The sequence below is a fragment of the Cebidichthys violaceus genome, unplaced genomic scaffold (assembly GCF_023349555.1).
Source record: "Cebidichthys violaceus isolate CVI_PGR_0920_01 unplaced genomic scaffold, fCebVio1.0.p SCAF_13, whole genome shotgun sequence".
NCBI lineage: Eukaryota > Metazoa > Chordata > Actinopteri > Perciformes > Stichaeidae > Cebidichthys > Cebidichthys violaceus.
In genome coordinates, this window is record NW_027176296.1 from 4,536,177 (window position 1) to 4,556,446 (window position 20,270).

A 20,270-nucleotide genomic window follows, 5' to 3' on the forward strand; every position below is an offset into this window, starting at 1 on the left:
CTGGATTAGAATAAGAAAACCTTTTAATTGCACTTACAAGTATAGAGTTCATATTCCACTCAGCTGACTCTTTTTTTCTGGTTTCTGTAAATAATAATCGATTAAACCTCCAAATATTTAAAACCTGGCACAGTTTTCTGAAATGGTGACAATTTGATCAAAAGAATGATGGAGTGATTCAGTCGAAGTTTCACAAATTTTTTGTCACGTGACTGTTGGTCTCAGCCGAGCCAATCATGGCTTCCTACTTGCACTAGGTTGCGCAGAATTTAATACTTTTTACAAGATCTGGTTGGTGTTAACTGTTTATTTGGGGCTACATTTTAAATGAGACATGTAGAATAACATATTTTTGATGAAATATCACAATTTTACCACGTGCATACATGGATTGTGTAACTTAGCAAAGTCTTGAAATAAAGCCAGTGTCAGCTCTCATACAAAGGTTACACTCCATATCCTCACCATCCTCACTAATCATATTGCAGGCCAAGGTCACCATAACAACAATTAAATAATAAATGAATCATATTCACCTATAGAACTTACATTTTCAAATGACATCCCATTAACTGATTGTGTCTCATTGAAGCAATGATTTTAACTGCTGTAAACATGTAAATATTGCGGTAACACTCGTAATGCTGCATGATGGATGCACTGGCGCTGTTGGCACTGGACTATGTGAATGGAAGAATAAAGAGAGAACGAGAGTTCAGGGACCACCTCACACCCACAAGCCACTCGATTTCTGTCAGAAAAATTCCTTTTCTTGGTTTCACGGTAGTTGCCGTGATTCACCATAAAGAACCATTGATCAGCAGGCTCATTTCTTTGGATAAACATTCATGAGCTGCTTTGCATCGGTGCTTTGCGTCGATCAATTATGGTTAAAAAGTTGATTTGGGATTTATAAAAAGACATTGTGCACTGGCAGGCATACTCAAGGTTTTATAAATCATAACATTTTCCGGCCTACATATATTTCCCTCATTTGTATATACGCAAACATTACGTGTGGATCCTACGCACTGTTTTGTAAATGAGACCCCCAGGCCTATGATTCATCTGCTTATGGCTTTAGGAAAAAAAGGCAAATATGACAACTTCAAAAACACATGAACAGTGTTGTCCCATTTACTAGAAACCTCAAGGGGATTGAGAGTCAAATAGCGTGTTGAAATATGCTAATAGTTATTGTTTAACTGACAATGCACGAGAAAAGTTAGGAAGACTTTAAAGAACTTTTTGAAAAAAAGCAAGCTGCAAGTATTTGATTTCAGAGCCTCAGGGGGGGTATTGTTAGGATTTTATTAATACTAGTACTCTCTGCTTATCAGTTCGGTTCCTAATCGATACTCCTATTTGTTCTTTTTGATTATTTTGTGAGAAAAAAGCAGCAACAATAAATTAAGATAAGAATCAACATTGCTTTATTATTGTTGTATGTCTACAAATAGTATTTCTTAAGCAGCAATACAAGAAGTTCAAAAATCTTTAAAATATGAAAAAAGATAAAGATGATAGGTAAATTGATGAGATAGACCAAATTATTAAATATTTTTCTTGAATTTGTATTTGCTCAAAGGCAGATCTTTGTTTGTAATCAGTACAGAATGTAGTAAGACTTAATGAACTTTTAAACAACATGCTTCACACGATACACACATTGATCTATTTGAGGCGACTGTCCTTACACTATTAAATGCTACTATTATGTAGTTTTTAGTAGATTTTCTCTTGTTTATTGCTGTATGAATATAAATTGAGAAAAAACACAAAATGTATTCCAATTTATTTTGTATCTTCTTATAAATAATTTTGAAAGTTAAGAGTTTCTCAAAGTATTACCAATGGAATATATTAGTTTTATCAGCCAACTTTTAACCCTCCTTTTTATTCAGCTAATTTTTTAGATGGTCAATATTCTTTCTTTCTTACTGTGAAGCAGTAATGGTGAAAATGAGCCAGGCTGTCTTTACCTCTGACATCTTGGCTCTGTCAGCTCAGACACCTTCATAACTTGTCTCATCAATTCAAAAGCAAAATTCCAATGGTCTTAAAAAATGGTGTATGTTGTTTCTGAGTGGATCTACTCTACTTACAGATTTTCCATTTGAATTACTTGCATGCATGTCTTGTTTGTTAAAATAACAGTGTTTCCAACTGAAATAAACAAACCAAACAAGAGAGTACATGTCATTAAAATGTACTCCCTGTACTCCTTTGAGTTGGTTTCAGTTGTTTGATCTGTTTTCCTGAGCAGTTCGCACATCCTTAACAAATATTATAAATGCACACATCAGCAATGAGGCTGAATCATTACTGACATTTGTATCTCACTCAATACAAAAGGGTCAAGAGAAAGCTATCGAAATTAAAGTGGAACATTTTAATGTATGCTGGGCGAAACATATAGGCAATGCATGAAATTCTCCCCATCGTATATTTAGTCTAATTGACTGTTTTTAAACTTTTCAGTGTGAATCGTTACTCTGCTCTGCAATCATAGTCACTCATTTATCAGAGCGTAATTAGGGATGTCGGGATTAACCTGTTTTATCATAACCGCGTTTATATATGTCACTGTTTCATAACCGTAGGAATTGAAGAAGCTACGATATAGATGGCATCCTGATCATAGACTGTATAAGAAGTGAAAGTGCATATTTCCTCTAACAATAATCGTGATATCAAAATGCCATATTGTGACATCCCTAATGGTAATCAAATACAAAGATTACTCTCAAAATGAATGTTTTTTTTTTACAATGGCAAGCACAATTGAGGTGTAACACCAGGCTTAAGAGGTAAAAAAAGGATCTCACAATCATCCTAGCCTTTATATGCTTCTGGCAAACGAGGCCCAGTACATCAACTCAGGAAAAATGGCAAATAGAAGAACTTGTAAGACACATACATTTTGTCCTCTTTACAAGAATCCTCCAGGGTAGAGTGATGACTGTAGTTCGAATTGTTTGAACAAGTATGCAATTATGTGTTGCGTGACTGACAATGCTGGAGAAAAGTCAACAGGAGTTTCAAAATCTCTCAGATGTTTGTTTTAGAGCCTCAGTGCCCTAAAACGTAACTGTTAAATGGTTAAATAGCACGAAACATCAAAATGAATTGTGAAATAGGGACAGTTCAGTGGAGAGATGTACCGTAACATAATAACTTTCAAATGCAACAACTCAACCAACCTTCACAATTCTTGTATGATTCGTAGTAGTAATTGACAATGACAATGAGAAAGCGTGTTAACAAATAATAATTCAGAAATTCCCCCCAAATACAAAAAAAACAAACAAACTCAAAAGCAAAATCAGAATGTGTTTTGTGACTGCATCCAGATAACGATGATGGTAATGAAGCTGACTGATATGAAGAGGATGTAGAGGCCGAACAGCAGGCGGTCTATAATGAATCCAACCTGGATCCACTCTTCCGAGCTCTGGCTTTTACCTAGCCGTTGCTTCACCTGATGGCAGATGGCTTGGAGGTCGCTGCCTAGGCTCCTCAGCTCCTGCCAGGCCTTGTCCTTATCCAACGGCCCATTCTGTTGTGAAACCTCGCTGTCCTCTGCCACCAGAGAAGAGACTTTCATTTCTGTTGTAGAGGATATGAAGAGGGGGGTGATGGCAACTGGGACTGTTTATATTGACTTGTGCAAAGATTTTTTGCAAAATAACTTGCATGCATAGTTTCACATCCCAAATCTTACATATTACCTTGTGCAGCAGGATTTCGGATGACTGTGTCCTCTCCATCTCTGGGCTTGGGAGGAAGCCGTACCAGGCGGCCCAGGATGTGAAGAACAAACACTCTGATCCAACGAGGGACTGGAGAGTAGTGAACGGAGCCGCACAGCAGGTTTGTGATGAGGATGGTCTCCAGTAGACTAGCCGTCATAAGAGCCAGGCACAGACACAGGAACACATCTGGGATAATAGTAATAATGATAATTATAATATGTGCTTTTTAGAATGTTTTTTTTTTTTTTTTTACATACCTGCTTATTAACAGACAAATTAACAAGATACATCCAAGCCAAAAACTTCAAGCATTAAAGGCCATTGACATACAGCATGGCAAATGTGGCAGCAAACAAGTAGTACCTTTAGCATTCATTTAGAGCCATGTTTCTGTCTTTCTGATGAATTTAAAGGAACAGTGTAAAACATTTAGGGGGGTTTATTGGCAGATATTGAATATAATATTAATAACTGTTGGGATTCTACCTCTCTCGCTATGGAAGGCCGCAGCTCACGCTCTCTACTGTACTTTTCGTCAACAGAGTCGTATCAAATAACCAGCTGGTTCCGATTTACAATCAAATCAAAAGATATTTAATAACAAACAGAAGCTATACAATTACAAACCAAACTACACTATCGATAGTAAAATATTTCAAGAAATATGAGACCCCGTTCATACCACAGGACAGATAGATGTATCTGCCCCATGGTACGAAGGAAGTCTGATTCTCTCAGGGGACAAACAGCTCCTTTGTCCCCCCAGAGTTGCATTCCTCAACCCATCGATCAGTTCCACGATTGGCTGAAGTCCAATGAGCTCCTCCTTGGATCCTGACCCATTGTCCTGGGCAGAAACCTCTGTGAACTACCCTCCTCCCCCGCAGATTGACACCTCCTGGCATTCCTCAAACCCCCATCACAGGCTCAATATACATTCAATGACCACACCTTGGTTTAACACTTCCCAAGTAACCACACTGTGACACATAATATCCAGCACTAGGAATGCTTTAAAACTTAAAATTCCTCACATAACTATGTTGTATAATTAACTGAAACTAAGAATCGTAGTGTTTTCGTTAGCTTAGAAAAGGCACTTTATATCTTCCAAGGGAGCAGGTCTTCTTCCACGGAGTCCGCTATCTTGCACTACCATGTTTCTACAGCAGCCCAGAACAGACACTGGCTCTAGCGAGAGTCTTTCGCGTTTTACGTTATCTGAAAGATGCGTTCTGAAATCCGGTATTATACGGGCGTCGGTGCTAGATAATTAAAGATCGTAGTATTGATAAGCCCTGACGTTACTGGTGTTTTTTATTCGTACTTTTAAATGTTTTGGTAGCATTTATTATCACGCTGCAGCGCGCATTTGCTCAGCTTTCTCTGTTGGGCAGAGATCCTCCCACTACTCACTCACATAGACACAAACAAACATGAACAGCGAGCAGATGAGCTGCTGAAGTCAAGATTACTCGAGTTGATGGAAACTACGCTTGTTACTGTACGTGCAATGAAATATTTGCGAGTAAAAAGCGAATACTTTATCAATACATCTGTGCAACAACCATCCACCGCTGCTATGTTTACACAAGCACAGCACGCACCATCGGCCAAAAGCTTTTTTTTAAAACTGCATCTGCTGGCTGAGACAAAGCAACTTGGTGGACGGAAGACGGAGGGCAGAGGACAGGAGGAATGACTGATACTGACTGAAGTCTGTATTCAGAAATTGTATTTAATTTAGTGTCATTTTATATTTGTTTCCAGTGAGATATTAATTACTTTATATTGTATAATATATATTATATTATTTTTACCTGTTAAATGCTTCACTGTGATCACTAGCTAGTGGCTAACTTTGTCTGACTGGTGTTTGATGCTAGCCAGGTAGTTTACGTACATTTTACTGAAAACAGCTGCATCATTTCATTTTTGAATTTTTGGCTTGAAGTGACTTTTGCAGTAGAGGAGGGTATTGTCAACTGACTTATGAGAGGTATGGTGTTTCCAGTGACAGGCAGCAGGTCGTTCATGATGAGCAGGAATACGGTGTAGCCTAGGATGAGGGTCATCTTAAATAAGGACCGATCCACATTCTGAGGAGGCAGCAGGAAGCTGAAGAGGTCCACTGTGATGAGGAAGCAGCTGGGGATCAGGAGGTTCACCACATAGAGGGTGGCCCGGCGCCTTACTGACACCTGTAGCAGTGTCGAAAAATATACAGCAGATGGTAAACCGCACTTCTTAATTTAGATTTGTACAAAACAGAATTAATTACATGTTTAGCTGTTTTATTCAATTTTACACTGCCTGAAAAGATGGCTCTAAGAAGTTTTTTAAATTTCTGAGATCAAAAACTTATGTTTGTAGAGTTTAATACCTCCAGTATGATGGTTTTACAGACAGTATTTATGTTAATAAATGGTCATGCATCCTCAGTAGGGTAACTGTTATAATAATAATAATAATAATATACCCTGTGATGGATTCATATTTTCATTGTTATATTTAACATTATACACTTCCTGTAGTAAAATATATGGTGACGTAGACTAAAAGTACTTTTCAATCCTGCACCTCCAACGCTTCATCTAATCTTTTGTGTTGTGTAGCATACAATAAGGTTACAGTCTACAATGTTTCCTTACAAAGAAGCGCATCTCTTGGTACATTCCATCATTCGCAGTTGGTAGTAGGTATGTCTTCACTGTGAGTCCAACTAGTTCCCACTCGCCCATAGTTGTCATCACTTCTTTAGAGTATTTAAATATATCTGATACATTTGATGAGAGGTCTAGCTGCAGAGAAGTTACTGAAATCAAAATTTAATATAGTCAATGCTTTGGTGAGATTTCATCCTTATAATGCCATTAGTAACACAATTGTCTACCTGCATCATTCAATCGACAGAAGTGTATTGAAATTATTAAAAAAACATATCAATCTGTATATCTCAAGTACTGTGTAGATCTGTTTCTACTTACCAAGGTGTATGTAGGAGTTGAAGCTTAAACTGCAGTTCTGGATGTCAAATGGAAATGTGTAAATGTCGAGCCTGCAGGAGCTGATCACTTTAAAAGGCTGATCATCAATCACCAAGCCGTCAGAATACAGATAACTGTATGGGACAAATGGAGCTGAGTTCTTCTCCATACTACAGGACGAGAAAAGACATAGAAGCCAGTAAATATGATTGGTAAAAATTTCTGTGTAAAAATACAAATGGATATATTTGTAAAATACACTCTGCACATTAAAGGCCTTCTCAATAAAATACACAAACATATGTACAGCAAGTTTTAAGTTAAACATAAGTTCATGAAGTTTGTGTTTTGTCTTAAAAGAAGACCCAATTGGTTTTGGCTGTGCACTAAAACACTGAATTTGGATTTAAACAATGCCTTTCTGACAGAAAGAAGTATTTACCAGTACAGCTCTGATGGCAGTCAATCACGGTCAGGCCACTGATGTGTATAAAGTCAACCCACAAATACGGCTGCACTGTGATGGTACTTACAATTCATTTATGACGATATCGGGTACCCAGAGCAGTTTCCTTGGAATTGTAATCCGTGAAGAACCGCACTGTTCTGGATCCCACCTGACAAACTCATTCCTCCATTTCTGCAGCATGAATCAGACAGATGCAACGCAAACTACATTGAGTATAAAACTACAGCTATCAGGTGAACAACAGTATTGTCTTTTTTCGTTTTGACTGTAAACATTTTAGTTTGCCAATGATAAGTTACTATTTAAGTTACTATTGGTAGATAACATCATGTAGTATCTAGTGTTTTGTTGCTGGTATATAGTAGGATCTGCCCAAAAACTTGATCTAAGATCCAAACTGATAACTTCCGTGTTTTTCCGATTCTCAAGCGTGGAAAGAGGTGAACAATTTTATTCTTGCTAGTAACTGAGAAGGTGATTTTAAAGAAAGTACTTACTAAATTCTGCCATATATATGTTTTCAGGACTTGGGCCTTTTCATCCTGAAAAAAACAACAACATTCAGTCATATGCATTTCTTCTTTACAGATATTTTCTTTCATTGAAAGACACTATAGAAACTGGCAAAGATTACATGAAATTGTCCTGTTGGCTGGCATAACCACAGTAAAGTTGTTGAACTTAGAAAGAAAAAAATTAACTCATAGGTTAATCTAAAAAGGCTTTTATACTTAGAAGCTATGGAACATGGCCTATTAGTGAGTTGGTTTTAGTGTAATGTATGATCTCTTACCACCCCCAAAATGCCAAAAAGGATGAAGTCAATGCTGACGTTGGTGGGGGTTGATGCATTCATGACAGGTCGAATGAAGCTGAGGTTGAAGACAGGTTGGAGAGCTTCCAGCAAGGAAGGCGGGTTTGGTTGAGAGCAGTTCAGCATGACAGAACTGCAAGGAGCTACGGAGGAATAAATTAAGCGCAGTTATGATTGTTGAGTAGATTAGCTGCACCAACTAGCAGCAAGTAATGGTATTTCCCAACTGCATGAATTTTAAAAAACAAAAATGTATAGTAACAAGTAACCTGCACAAAGTATGTGTCCTTAAAGAACATGAGATATGTTTTTCCTTTTTTAATTAATAAATGAATGCTCACAAATTAGTTTGTAACAGCAACTTCACTTTGTTGATAAAACAAGTGCCTTTTTAATAAAAATATCTAGTCTTTAATTGGAAGGACATTAAATCATCTACTGATAAAATGAGTAATAATGTTCAACATATATGAACAAATATATTTTCCTTTGACTTGATTGGTCATAGTGGTCTCGTTAAACCATCACAATACCTCAATGAATTTAAAACTTTTGACTTCCTCTACGATATATATCACTGCATCATACAGAAGGAGCTGTACTTACCATGCATGAGCACAGAGATGATGAAGATGAATAGAACCTTAACAGGCTTGACTTTCCGTGGGCAGCACTAAAAACATTAACATTGGGTCAAAAGGGGATGTTAGTCTGAGTGGTGTGCTGGTGTTTAGGGCTGTCCTGTAAAGTTGTCTACATACATTTTAGGTGGCAAATGCAGACAAAATATATGGCAAAACTATAGTTTTCCTTGTTAATGTACAGTAAGTGTCCCAAAAGTAGGAAACCATCAGAAACTATCCAGAAATAAAAGAGTTTTATTTTTTTAAGATCCAAAAGGGAAAGTGTGACTTTTTTAAAGGTTGCCAAGATTAATGCTATTTACATAAATTATGTAACCCTCCTGCTTACATCTTGGGGAGTTCTGCATATTCAGATAACGTAACATGCAAGATATTCAGGCCACTTTAAAACTAACTACCTGCAGTTTGGATACAGGATACACTATATTGTCAAAAGTTTGGAGATGTATCTACTTGGTTTTAAGGGACATGCTGATGGAACAACACTCAATGATAATTTAGACAACAATGTGCTTCTTGCTTTTTGGCAAACACTAACCTCAACCTTCCCAAACCTTTAGGACGACTGAGTCAAGCCTTATCGCGCAATATCAGCCTGACCTCAGAAACGCAGCAATGTTTCAAAATCTTGAATGTCCACATTAAAGATATACCGATACTGATTCAAAAAGTTTGATTGGTTATCTGACATCATTATTTGAATAAATAACAATTCAGTACATTTATGTCTGTCTAATTAGTTGTTCTATTTTCTTTTTGACAAAGTTAGCAAATCACTTTTTAAGTCAAGCCTGATGTTGCCTTACACACAAAAGAATGATCTCAGCCACTTCCACACAGTAAGGCAGACAGCTTATTCATTTAACACTAGTATCGGATCGGTACTTGGTATTGGCCAATACCCAAAGCCCAGGTATTAGTATTGGTATCACGACTGAAAAAGTTGGATTGGTGCATCCCTATAGTCCGCATACCTTTGGCCATGTAGTTTACCCTTTTTAGTGTACTGAAGGATTTGTTCACTCTGTGTGACTAGAGGAATGTTTATCACCTTGATTTTTAAAAACGGTCTTTAGTTACTTATTTCATAATTTTAAAGATTTGGTTTGTGTAATATGAATCTACAGTAGAATATAGGATTAAAAATGGGCATTAAGATTAATAAATAAATAGGAAAACAATTCAAACATGATTATTATATTTGAAATGAATCTCAATAGAAAACTGAAAGAATCTTTTCAAGTAATTTTATTTTGTATACAATGTTATCCTCCATTTTAGAATGGCACAATATAACACAGAAGGCTTCTACATCTAATTAATGTAGAGTTAATTGAATGTCCAAGAGGGATAATAGGACCATTTGCTATTATTAATAATACAATAACTTTAGAGTATGTAAAAATGTCTTGGCTCCAAACTACACAACAAAATGATTATGTATTGATCAAATTCAACATACGGTTAAGTTACTTGCTACATAAATGGAGCCGCTTAAAACAGACAGCTGTTGTCTACTGACTGTATGAGTTCACCCACATAATGATGATGGTAATGAAGCTGACTGATATGAAGAAGATGTAGAGGCCGAACAGCAGGCGGTCTATGATGAAACCCACCTGGATCCAGTCCTCCGAGCCCTGGCTTCCACCCAGCTTCTCCACCTGGAGGCGGATTGCCTGTAGGTTCTTGCTCAAGCTCCTCAGCTCCTGAAGGGACTTGTCCTCCACCACTGGCCCCATCTCCTCAGAAAGCTGATCAGGTTTTTGCTGTGCCACCACAACGTTGGGTTTCATCTCTAGTTTTCAAGGGGAAAAAGTTAAAATAAAAAAAAAATCTACTCCTACAATGTGGTGAATGCCAATAAACAATCATGCTGATCCACCGGATTTACTTTGCACTGTATATCAAGTCATATTCTGTATTAATATATTTCTACATTTCTAATGTATATTTAACCACCTGAATCCCTTGGTTTTTTAGTTTTCTGAGGCATGCAAACAAGACGGCCCAGAATTTGCAGCACAAGCACTTGGATCAAGCGAGGGACGGGAGAGAAGTCAGCCGAGCCGCACAGCAGGTTGGTGATGAGGATAGTCTCCAGTAGACTGGCCACCATCAGAGCCAGACAGATAGAGAAGAACACATCTGCCAGAAAGAGACAGGGGAGAGGGTGCTGAATGTTTTTTATTATTTACTGTAAATCATACAGAGGACAGCTGCCTATGCCGGTCAAAAATGAAAATCTTTCTGTAACCCTTCTGGAAATGCATATGTAAATTCAATGTAAATCTGAACATTGTTTGCCCACAGTGCCTATCTGTTTATGGAATAAGGCATGGAAATCAAAATTGCCGCCAATTTTAACAATTGTCCATAATACATGCCCATATATATCTTTGTTTTTTCTGTAATGAAAACCTGTAATCTCTTTAATTATGATGGCAAAGGGTCCACTTAGTTCCATGGATCCACATCTCCTCTGCAGGCTGAAGTTAAAGATGAGGAACTGTGAGGAACTTTCAATTGGTTATGAAACAGTCTCAATTTAATACTGATGCCTCTATATTACCATCATAAGTAAGCGAGGCAATCAACAAAAAGACCGCCCAGTTATTCTCAATGCTTGTTATTGGTGACACCGGGTCAGATTCAGCGCGAAATCGAACGAAATCATACAGGTTCAACAGAAACTCGTTCATCTCAGACTCTAGTGGAGTCTGCAGCGGCGACCAGCCCGCCGCTGACAGACCCAGATCTGGCGAAGCGTCTCGGAGGGTGAGACACGGGAGACACGGGAGAGCCAGAACCAGAACTGGGCGTATAGCAGACTGTTAGACACCTGCTGCAGTAAAATTAGAGGTTTTCTAAAGGGAATCTGGTGCTCGGAAACACCACCACTTTTGAATGAGGGATACTAGCTTTTCAGCAAATGAGCATTTTGTTTTAAACTCATTGGCCGTGCCAATATGTGATAGAGAAGGTGCATCATCATTATATCATTGTTTACACGTTTGACCATAAGATATCTGTCAGTCTACACTCCACATGCAGCAGCTCATCTACTGATTCAAAAGATGAATGATGCTTCTAAGTAACAACTAGAGCATGAAAACAGCAGAATGCAACAAATACATTTAAAAGCAAGATACAGATGTAATGGTTTTCAGTAAATACAGAGAACCTTTGCTGAGTCTGAATAACACTCACTCATGAGAGGTATGGTGTTTCCGGTGATGGGCAGCAGGTCGTTCATGATGAGCAGGAAGACGGTGTAGCCCAGGATCAGGGTCATCTTGAAGGAGGAACGGTCCACATTCTGGGGAGGCAGCAGGAAGCTGAAGAGGTCCACTGTGATGAGGAAGCAGCTGGGGATCAGGAGGTTCACCACATAGAGGGTGGCCCGGCGCCTCACTCTGATCTGTAGAGGTAAGTTACAAAACACATTGTCAGGTACCCATTCTGTGCACATTTGAAAACTGAGCATTTAAACTTTTTTTGCTGTGAAATATTGCTGTCATAACTCCATGTCCACATACCATATATTTACATCAGCTGCACAATTAAGGAATTGAATGGGACTGATATTTATAATAGGACGAATGCAAGTCAAACGTTTCGGACAGAATGATGAAGAAAATTAGGAAATTTCACACCATAGGTTTGCTTGTTTCAAACCCAATACTCTTATAATCTGAGACTGAAATGCAATTTAAGGTGCAATATTTGCAATTTACAGAACAACCAACCTACATGAAATATAAGCTCATCAATGTATTCATCATCAATTTGTTCGCTGTGATCCATGGAGGTGATATCCAGCAGCTCCCACTCCCCCATAGTGGTCATCACCTTCTTGGAGATCTCTGTTATGTTAACTGCATCCCTCCCCAGGGAAATCTTTATGTCACTCGCTGGGAATAGGAGGAATAGAGAAATATAATATTCTGTAAAGTCAAGGTCACATTACATATCCACTACATATTACAGAAATATAGGAATTCATAGTTCAACAAAATGTATCTAAATTATTTATATCTTATTCAAATTTGTTGTCTGTCACAAGCTTATGCAAACTTCTAATGAAAAGTGCTAAAGACATTCCTCCCTCCCACGTTTTCATTAATCATCAGGTCAATCCATTTTCAATTACTCTAAAACAGCAGATGCCATTGTGCATCAACAATAAAACATTAGCCAGCACACATCACACAATAGGCTTGTTAGAGTTTAACTTTGAATTCCTTCACATAAACACATTTTATTGAATACATGATTATTTAAGAGGTTTTTTTCCCTTTGTAAGTGGCCATTAAATAGGAAAAATAGAAGTTGACACCATTACAGTTAAACATGCATTACTGCTCACAATAGGGAAAAAGATGACTTGCTGACCATTACATTTATATGTTTGTCCAAGACAGCATACAAAAGTTTATAAAGACAGGAAACAAGACATTTGGGGAAGTGCCTTACCAAAGTGGATGTAGGAGCTGAAAGTCATAGTGCAGTTCTGTATATCAAAGGGGAAGGTGTAGATATCGAGGTTACAGGAGCTGACAACTCTGACTGGTTTAGAATCGTGCACCCTACCATCGCTATACAGGTACACGTATGGGACAAAGGGGGCTGTGTTTTCATCCATACTGCAAGACAGGAACAAGCAGAGAACAAATATTGGCAAAATGACACCATGGCACCTTTAATTTTTTTAATTTACAAAATAAAAAAAATGAATTCATCCACCTAACAAATATTGTATGTTTCGCCACAACATGAAAACACATAAATGAGTCACTCCGTTGTGTGACATTTTCCTTAATTACAGCACATGTGCACTGCAGTGTATTTTGAGTTAATTTCAAATACATTGTGCCGCTTCCGGAAATACTCTCTACACCACTAAATGTGTATTAATTTGCGGCTAAAAATAGTCATTAGAAATGCACTATTTACTCCTGTTTGAGTAACATTTGGTAAAAAATACTGTGCACAGCCGGTTTGGGAAATAATTTAACAATTTAAAAAACTTTGCATCTCTAATATGGTTAAGTTTTACATAAGATATATACATAATATATACTCACAATTCATTGATAACAATATCTGGCCCCCAAAACAGGGTTCTGGGAAGAGAAATCCTGTCGGTACCACAGTGGATTGGGTCCCAGCTGACAAACTCGTTCATCCACCACTAAAACCACAAAGCTGGTGTAAGTAAGTAAGTAATAATCACATCATTCACAAAAACATTATCCCACAATTATTTCTACATCACTGACTGAGAAATATGGACATTGATGATTGCAGTACATACATAATGTAGCCAAAGGTAAGTGAGCAAGAGTTGAGCCTTTTCATCCTGGAAGACAAGAAAACCTGCTTTAAGACACAAACAGTGACCGTGTTTCTAATGTGTTTTTTGGGGACCAAATGAATCCTCAAGGAAATCTCAGTGGAGCCCAGAAATATAATGAAGTAGGTTACTCAGTATACAGTATAATGCTACTTATTCGTATCTACTGAGAGCTGAAACATACCACTCCTAGTATCCCATACATGGTGAACAATGTGTTGACGTTGGTGGAGGTTGTCATGTTCATGACGGGTCGTATGGAGCTCAGGTTAAAGACTGGAAGCAGAGCTTCCAGCAGGGCGGGTTGGTTCGGCTGAGAGCAGTTCACCTTGATGGCACTGCACACAGCTAAAGGGAAGATTAAAAATGTAAAGTCAAGTCGTAAACATGCTTTGGCTTATTTATACAAAACAGCAGACCTGCTACTAACAAAACAGATTGAAAAATAAGGATGTTGTCTCAACATTAGTTACCAGTAATCATTGGAATTTCTATTAACTTATTCCCAATTTAATGCAGAATACAAAGAAATTTAAGTCTTCAAGTATTTGTCGTACAATATTGCACATAGGCTACATTTTACGTTGTATAATTGGTCGTGCAGTGCACATTCTCCTAAGCTATTTCATTTTTTATAACCTTGTTGCTTATCTTCTTTGCAAAAAACTTTTTATATAAGCATGCCTAATACTCAATATTGTGCTGACCAAAAAGCTTACCTGGCATAAGAATGAGAATGATGACCACAGTGGGCATGACTGATGGAGGAAGGCACTAGAATAACACAACAATTACAAAGAATGTTTTAATTTAAACAACTTAAAACAAGGTTATCAGTTACAGAAAAGATGCATTATAACTGATGCTGTATTCAGCCTCTGAAATAACACATCATAACATACATAATATGCACCAGGAGAAGATACTTTACCTTTGGTTTCATGATGGCAAGAGTCAAATCTTCCAACAGTCGTCTGATTAAAGCTGTTTCTTCAGGATCACGCCTGGAGAACACACAGATTAATAATCACACTGCTTTATTGGAAAATTTGCTTTTAGTTGTCAATTGTATGAACAGGAGAGTTGCCTGTCCATAAATAACCATGGCCAGACAGCAAAGGTATACTCTCCACTTACCTGGCAAACTCACTCTTACAAGACTAAATTCAGCCTCAGTGGCCAAGATATACATAGTGCCAGTGTAAACCAAGCGTGATGTGGACAAACCTCTGGCAAATGAAGTGGGAAATGGAAAACTCTGCACGGCAGCTACTTTCCCTGTCGGTGGTTTCATACAAAACAAAGATAATCCAAAATTTATGTATTCTACCAGAATGTGTGCCTTGCAGAAGGTGAAGACTGACTACAGTGGCATCAGTGTCACACCTGCTGGTCCTATGCAAATAAACAGTGGATGGCCTGTGAGAAACATGTGTCCTCTGGTGTCCCCCTAAACCACCTGCCAACCAACTATTTTTCATTTTATATTAAAGTTGTCTGTCAAAATGAACCAGGTTGCACAACTTTGCCCCAACACGCAATGCTTCTGCAAACCAACCTTTCTTTATATTGTGTAATTGCTGTTCAACAAGTTGTCACAATTTGGTACTCTTATGGACTTAGTGTTGATTACAAATGTGCAGAAATAGTCAATTTAAGCCTCATACATTGAAATTGAAGCTGTTAGGAAGGACACTGCTTAATTTGTTGAAACTTTATTGCAGTGGTGTTCCTGTCTGTCACGTACAGGCACCACCTCTGTGCATCTCCTATTAATGAAGTGTTGGGTACACTCTCTCGTTCTCTTTCTTCTGTTAGAAATGTAGTACATCATTTCCTGTGTGCCATAGACACGTTACCACCTAACAGCGACATGCATAAAAAAATAATAAACCTACTGTATTGCATAATATCCCCTTTTCTACATTTCACCTGCTCAGGTCCAAATATAGTATTTGATATTTAAGTATTGTACTGTTTACAGATCAGTTTACTTCAGTGACTCCTTTATACATTCTTTCAATGTCAGAATTGACAGGCCTCCTTCCTCTCATTTAGTGACCAAAGAATATCCTCACTACAAATCACAAATACATTTAGATTATTGTTTGTATATGCTTTATTTGTCCATCACATTTCTGATGATAAGATGATAAGGCTTGATTAATGCATTGTAGCAGATATATTAATATTTTAAAGACCACTGACTACCAACAAGAATAAATCTCAAAGTTTACATGCAAATTATCATTAATAAATATGATAGAGGGCACAATACAATGAAATATTATATATACAATTATTATTGTATTATATAATTTATGATTGTCTTATATGAGTTTAGGCATTAAAGCCTGAGATAAATATTCTTTTAAATGAACAAAAAGGCTAGCCTAAAAGAAACACAAGCTCAATTCCTTGTACAGATGCCTTGCATACAGGCCTCACAATGAGCAGGCTCATGGGGACTTTTGACATCCAGGGTTACAAAAGGCCTGTGTCCTTCGCCCAGGTTTTCATGGTAGCATTTTATTCTTATCTTCTCCACCAGATTCTCCAGGAGGATGTCAATGTTCTCGGGGGTGATGCTGGGCCTTTCCATTGGGGCTTTGATGCATTTCTTGCAGTTCTGACGGAAGAGCCTCACCTTGACAACGCCCTGCCCGCATGACAGGCGCATGTGGAAGACCACCATCACCCGGTTGGAAGGCCAGCCTCTTCCACACTCACGGCATTTGAACCTTAAAAATGACAGATGACCCAAGTTAAAGGAAGTCTAAACTGGCCCTTTAACAAAATGACACTCTTTCCCTGCCGTTCAAGTGTTACCAGATTATTTCTTCCCTCAAGATAACTCTAAAATAACAAGCTTGTATAACACTGGACATAGCATTAGTATTAACAACATTAATTTCCATTACCCTAACTTGACCCTAAAATTTAGAGGTATACATTGCGCACCAGTTTTGGTCCCCGAATCCGACATATTTGTGTTGACATTACTTCAGTATTACAAGTACATATACACAAACACAAAACTTAATAAACCAAATGTGCGTCCTAAACTATCATTTATTTTAACTTCTATATATATATATATACACCACACTGTATATACACATGACAACACTATGCTAATTAAAAGTAGTCCAACACACTGACCTGGCACCTGTGTTCCGGATGTACTGCTCCCAGCCTGAGTTTGGGGAGTCAGGCAAAAGATTTTCATCAAACTGCAGATGCCAGGAGTCTCCTTGTTTAAGAATATTTGCTTTCTTCTGGAAGATAGGTGTCCACTCTTGCAGTGCCATCCTTTCAGTGCAGTAGTGCTGGTGGCTGAAGAAGAGACTAAACACTAACAGCTGATCTGCGGAGTATACAAACAACTTGTGAGAATGACTATCATGCCTTGGTTGAGAGACTGTGACTCTGCAAATTTAAGGAAAATGAAACTTAAAAGTACTGTGACTGAGAGTTCAAGGGAAATGAAAATGAAAGGTATTGTGACTCTACCAATAGAGAGTTTGAGGAAAATGAAACTTAAAAGTAGCAACCTGGTTTCCTTAAGTTTCGGGTCTAGTTTTGTAAATAATACTGGAGTGGGGAATCAGTTTGTTAGGCTCGGGTGTTCTATGTCTTCTGTCTTGCAGAAGATGAAAAAATATGCTAATATTTACCATATTTTTATGCAAATAGATGGAATAATTTTGCACAAGTAATTTTACTTTATTGTAGTTGATCCGCGGCCATTCTCATTTCTATATAGAGAAAGTAGCTTGTCAAACATTTCTACCTCCTTCTCCTGTGCATGGTTCCATTTCAACTAAATGTGGACAGTATATAAACAGCTGTATTTACCAATAGAGAGTTAAGGGACAATGGAACTTAAAAGTGTAAACCTGGGTTCTTTAAGTTGCAGGTCTAGGTTTGTACTGGGAATTGAAAGGGAAATGACAAGTTTGTTTTGATGAGTCAGATGTTAAGCACATACAAAAGTATTAGTAGACGGTCGAATTTCTGGGTAGCCTATTTATACACTGAAATGAAGAGAAGGGTACCCCCATGTAAAGAAAAAGTAACATATTTGTGTGTGTTTGTGTAGTTAGGATGTCTTATGATTATCACAGAGAGTTAACTTTTGATTTACTAATGTATCACACACAAAATAAATGTGATTAGTGTAGATTAACTGAAATATGATCACTGCCTCTGTGTTTCATACAATCTTCAGAGCACTCACTAGGGAAGGAATGCAAGAGAAATGAAACTGAAACGTGTTCTTGCTGTATTCATGCAACACTGCCACCTGCTGTTGAAACGATTCCATGTCTTCACTGTATGTAATATCATTATATACAGTCTATGGTAATATCCCATTTTCGAAAAATTATTACGAGCACATGTCCAAATAGACTGTTCACAGATCAGTTTACCTTGGGGATTCCTTTATATAAATAATAAATAATGTATTTGAAAAGAAAAAACACCCACACTACAAATCACAAATACATGTAGTTAATTGTATGCATACACATTTATTTATCTATTACATTTATCTTTGTAAGAAGGCTGATTTAATGCTTTTGAGCAGACAAATGAATATTTTAAAGAAAATTAAAAACAAGAAGATACCAACAGGAATAAATATGAAAGCTTATATGCACTTGATTATCATATGAAAATGATAGAAGCAACACAATGTAACAGAATGACAGGAGGGGAAGTCTTATGATGCTTATTCAATATGAGCTTTGGCATAAAACATCAGTAAAACTCTCTATAGCTTGAAACACTCTCTCTCTCTCTCTCTCTCTCTCTCTCTCTCTCTCTCCCTCTCACACACACACATATTATGAAAAAGGCAGACTCCTTGGACAAATGCCTTGCATACAGGCCTCACAATGAGCAGGCTCATGGGGACTTTGACCATCAACTCTTCTGAAAGGCTTGTTCTTTTTGCCCAGGTCTTCATTGTAGCATTTTATTCTTATCTTCTCCACAACATTCTTCAGGAGGATCTTGATGTTCTCTGAGGTGATGCTGGGCTTTTCCATTGGACCTTCGCTGCACACCTTGCAGTTCTGGCGGAAGGGCCTCACCTTGACAATGCCCTGCCTGTATGACAGGTGCATGTGGCAGGCAACCCTTACTTTGTTAGAAGACCAGCCTCTTCCACACTTGGTGCATTTGTACCTTGAAAAAGACAGAGGCCAGAAATTATATAATTGGGTTTAAATGTCAGTTGGACGATCCTAATCATTGACTATCTGGCTAAATAATTTGGTTTGACTGCAGTGCAAACGGTAAAATAGGAGGAGAGAGACACACTTGACATCACCTCCTTCCTGTTTACATAATAAAACCAGAATCTTTGTTCCGTCAAAGTCAATGTAAATCTAACCCAGCCTTTGTCATACTGGGCATGGCATTAACTTAGAGCTATATGCTTAACCATAACATTAACAAAACCAACTTATTACCCTAAAAATGAATGGTTTACATGGTGGAGACCAGTTTTTGAGATAACCTAGTGCATGTACATAGAGAAAAACCTGAATAAACCTTATGCATCCAACTATATATATTTTTAACCATACATAAATGTGCCAACTACAGTATTTAACAGTAGTTAAACACACTGACCTTGCACTGGTGCTCACGATACACTTCTTCCAGCCCGGTTTTTGGCTGTCATGCATAAGACTTTCATCAAACTCCAGATGCCAGGAGTCTCCTGGTTTAAGATTCTTAGCTGTTATCTGGAAGAGACGTGTCCACTCCGGCTGTGCCATCCTGTCTGTGCCAGGGGTGCTGCTGGCTGAGAAAGAGACAAGACACTGACAGCTGATCTGCACAGTATACAAACAACTTGTGAGAATGACTTGCCTTGGTTGAGAGACAATGACTCTAAAAATAGAGAGTTTGAGGAAAATGAAACTTAAAAGTACTGTGACTCTACCAATAGAGTTTGAGGAAAATGAAGCTTAAAAGTACTGTGATTCTACCAATAAAGAGTTGGAGGAAAATTAAACTTAAAAGTTGTGACTCAATAGAAAGTCACAAAAGTACTGTGACTTTACCAAGAGGGCTTGAGGAAAATTTAATTTAAAAGTGGAAACTTGGTTTTATTAAGTTCCGGGTCTATGACTGGAATGGGGAATAACAATTTTGTTGACTGGGATGTTCATGTCTTCTGCCTTGCACAAGATGAAAACATATACTTATATTTACTACATTTATATTCA

The 20,270-nt window shown here is 37.7% G+C and overlaps 4 protein-coding genes across 4 annotated transcripts; all 4 read right to left on the minus strand.

The window, feature by feature from the left end:
- Positions 1-2,320: 2,320 nt before the first annotated feature.
- On the minus strand, positions 2,321-8,151 carry LOC137870593 (5-hydroxytryptamine receptor 3A-like). The gene is made up of 8 exons (XM_068707998.1): positions 8,005-8,151; positions 7,709-7,753; positions 7,276-7,382; positions 6,743-6,912; positions 6,407-6,570; positions 5,746-5,956; positions 3,732-3,941; positions 2,321-3,609 (listed from the first exon to the last, which is right to left on the minus strand). Exons 1-8 carry the CDS (start codon positions 8,149-8,151, stop codon positions 3,326-3,328), a joined length of 1,338 nt encoding a protein of 445 aa, XP_068564099.1. The 3' UTR covers positions 2,321-3,325.
- A 1,877-nt stretch (positions 8,152-10,028) lies between these two features.
- Positions 10,029-14,795, minus strand: LOC137870124 (5-hydroxytryptamine receptor 3C-like). Its single transcript, XM_068707130.1, has 9 exons — positions 14,745-14,795; positions 14,210-14,373; positions 13,987-14,031; positions 13,757-13,863; positions 13,146-13,315; positions 12,423-12,583; positions 11,880-12,090; positions 10,632-10,817; positions 10,029-10,467 (listed from the first exon to the last, which is right to left on the minus strand). The coding sequence occupies exons 1-9, from the start codon at positions 14,779-14,781 to the stop codon at positions 10,184-10,186; spliced, it is 1,365 nt and encodes a 454-aa protein (XP_068563231.1). The 5' UTR covers positions 14,782-14,795; the 3' UTR covers positions 10,029-10,183.
- Positions 14,796-16,126: 1,331 nt separating this feature from the next.
- Positions 16,127-17,478, minus strand: LOC137870125 (receptor-transporting protein 3-like). The gene is made up of 2 exons (XM_068707131.1): positions 17,188-17,478; positions 16,127-16,766 (listed from the first exon to the last, which is right to left on the minus strand). The coding sequence occupies exons 1-2, from the start codon at positions 17,334-17,336 to the stop codon at positions 16,436-16,438; spliced, it is 480 nt and encodes a 159-aa protein (XP_068563232.1). The 5' UTR covers positions 17,337-17,478; the 3' UTR covers positions 16,127-16,435.
- Positions 17,479-18,597: 1,119 nt separating this feature from the next.
- LOC137870126 (receptor-transporting protein 3-like) lies at positions 18,598-19,871 on the minus strand. Its single transcript, XM_068707133.1, has 2 exons — positions 19,669-19,871; positions 18,598-19,218 (listed from the first exon to the last, which is right to left on the minus strand). The coding sequence occupies exons 1-2, from the start codon at positions 19,815-19,817 to the stop codon at positions 18,876-18,878; spliced, it is 492 nt and encodes a 163-aa protein (XP_068563234.1). The 5' UTR covers positions 19,818-19,871; the 3' UTR covers positions 18,598-18,875.
- Positions 19,872-20,270: the final 399 nt, after the last annotated feature.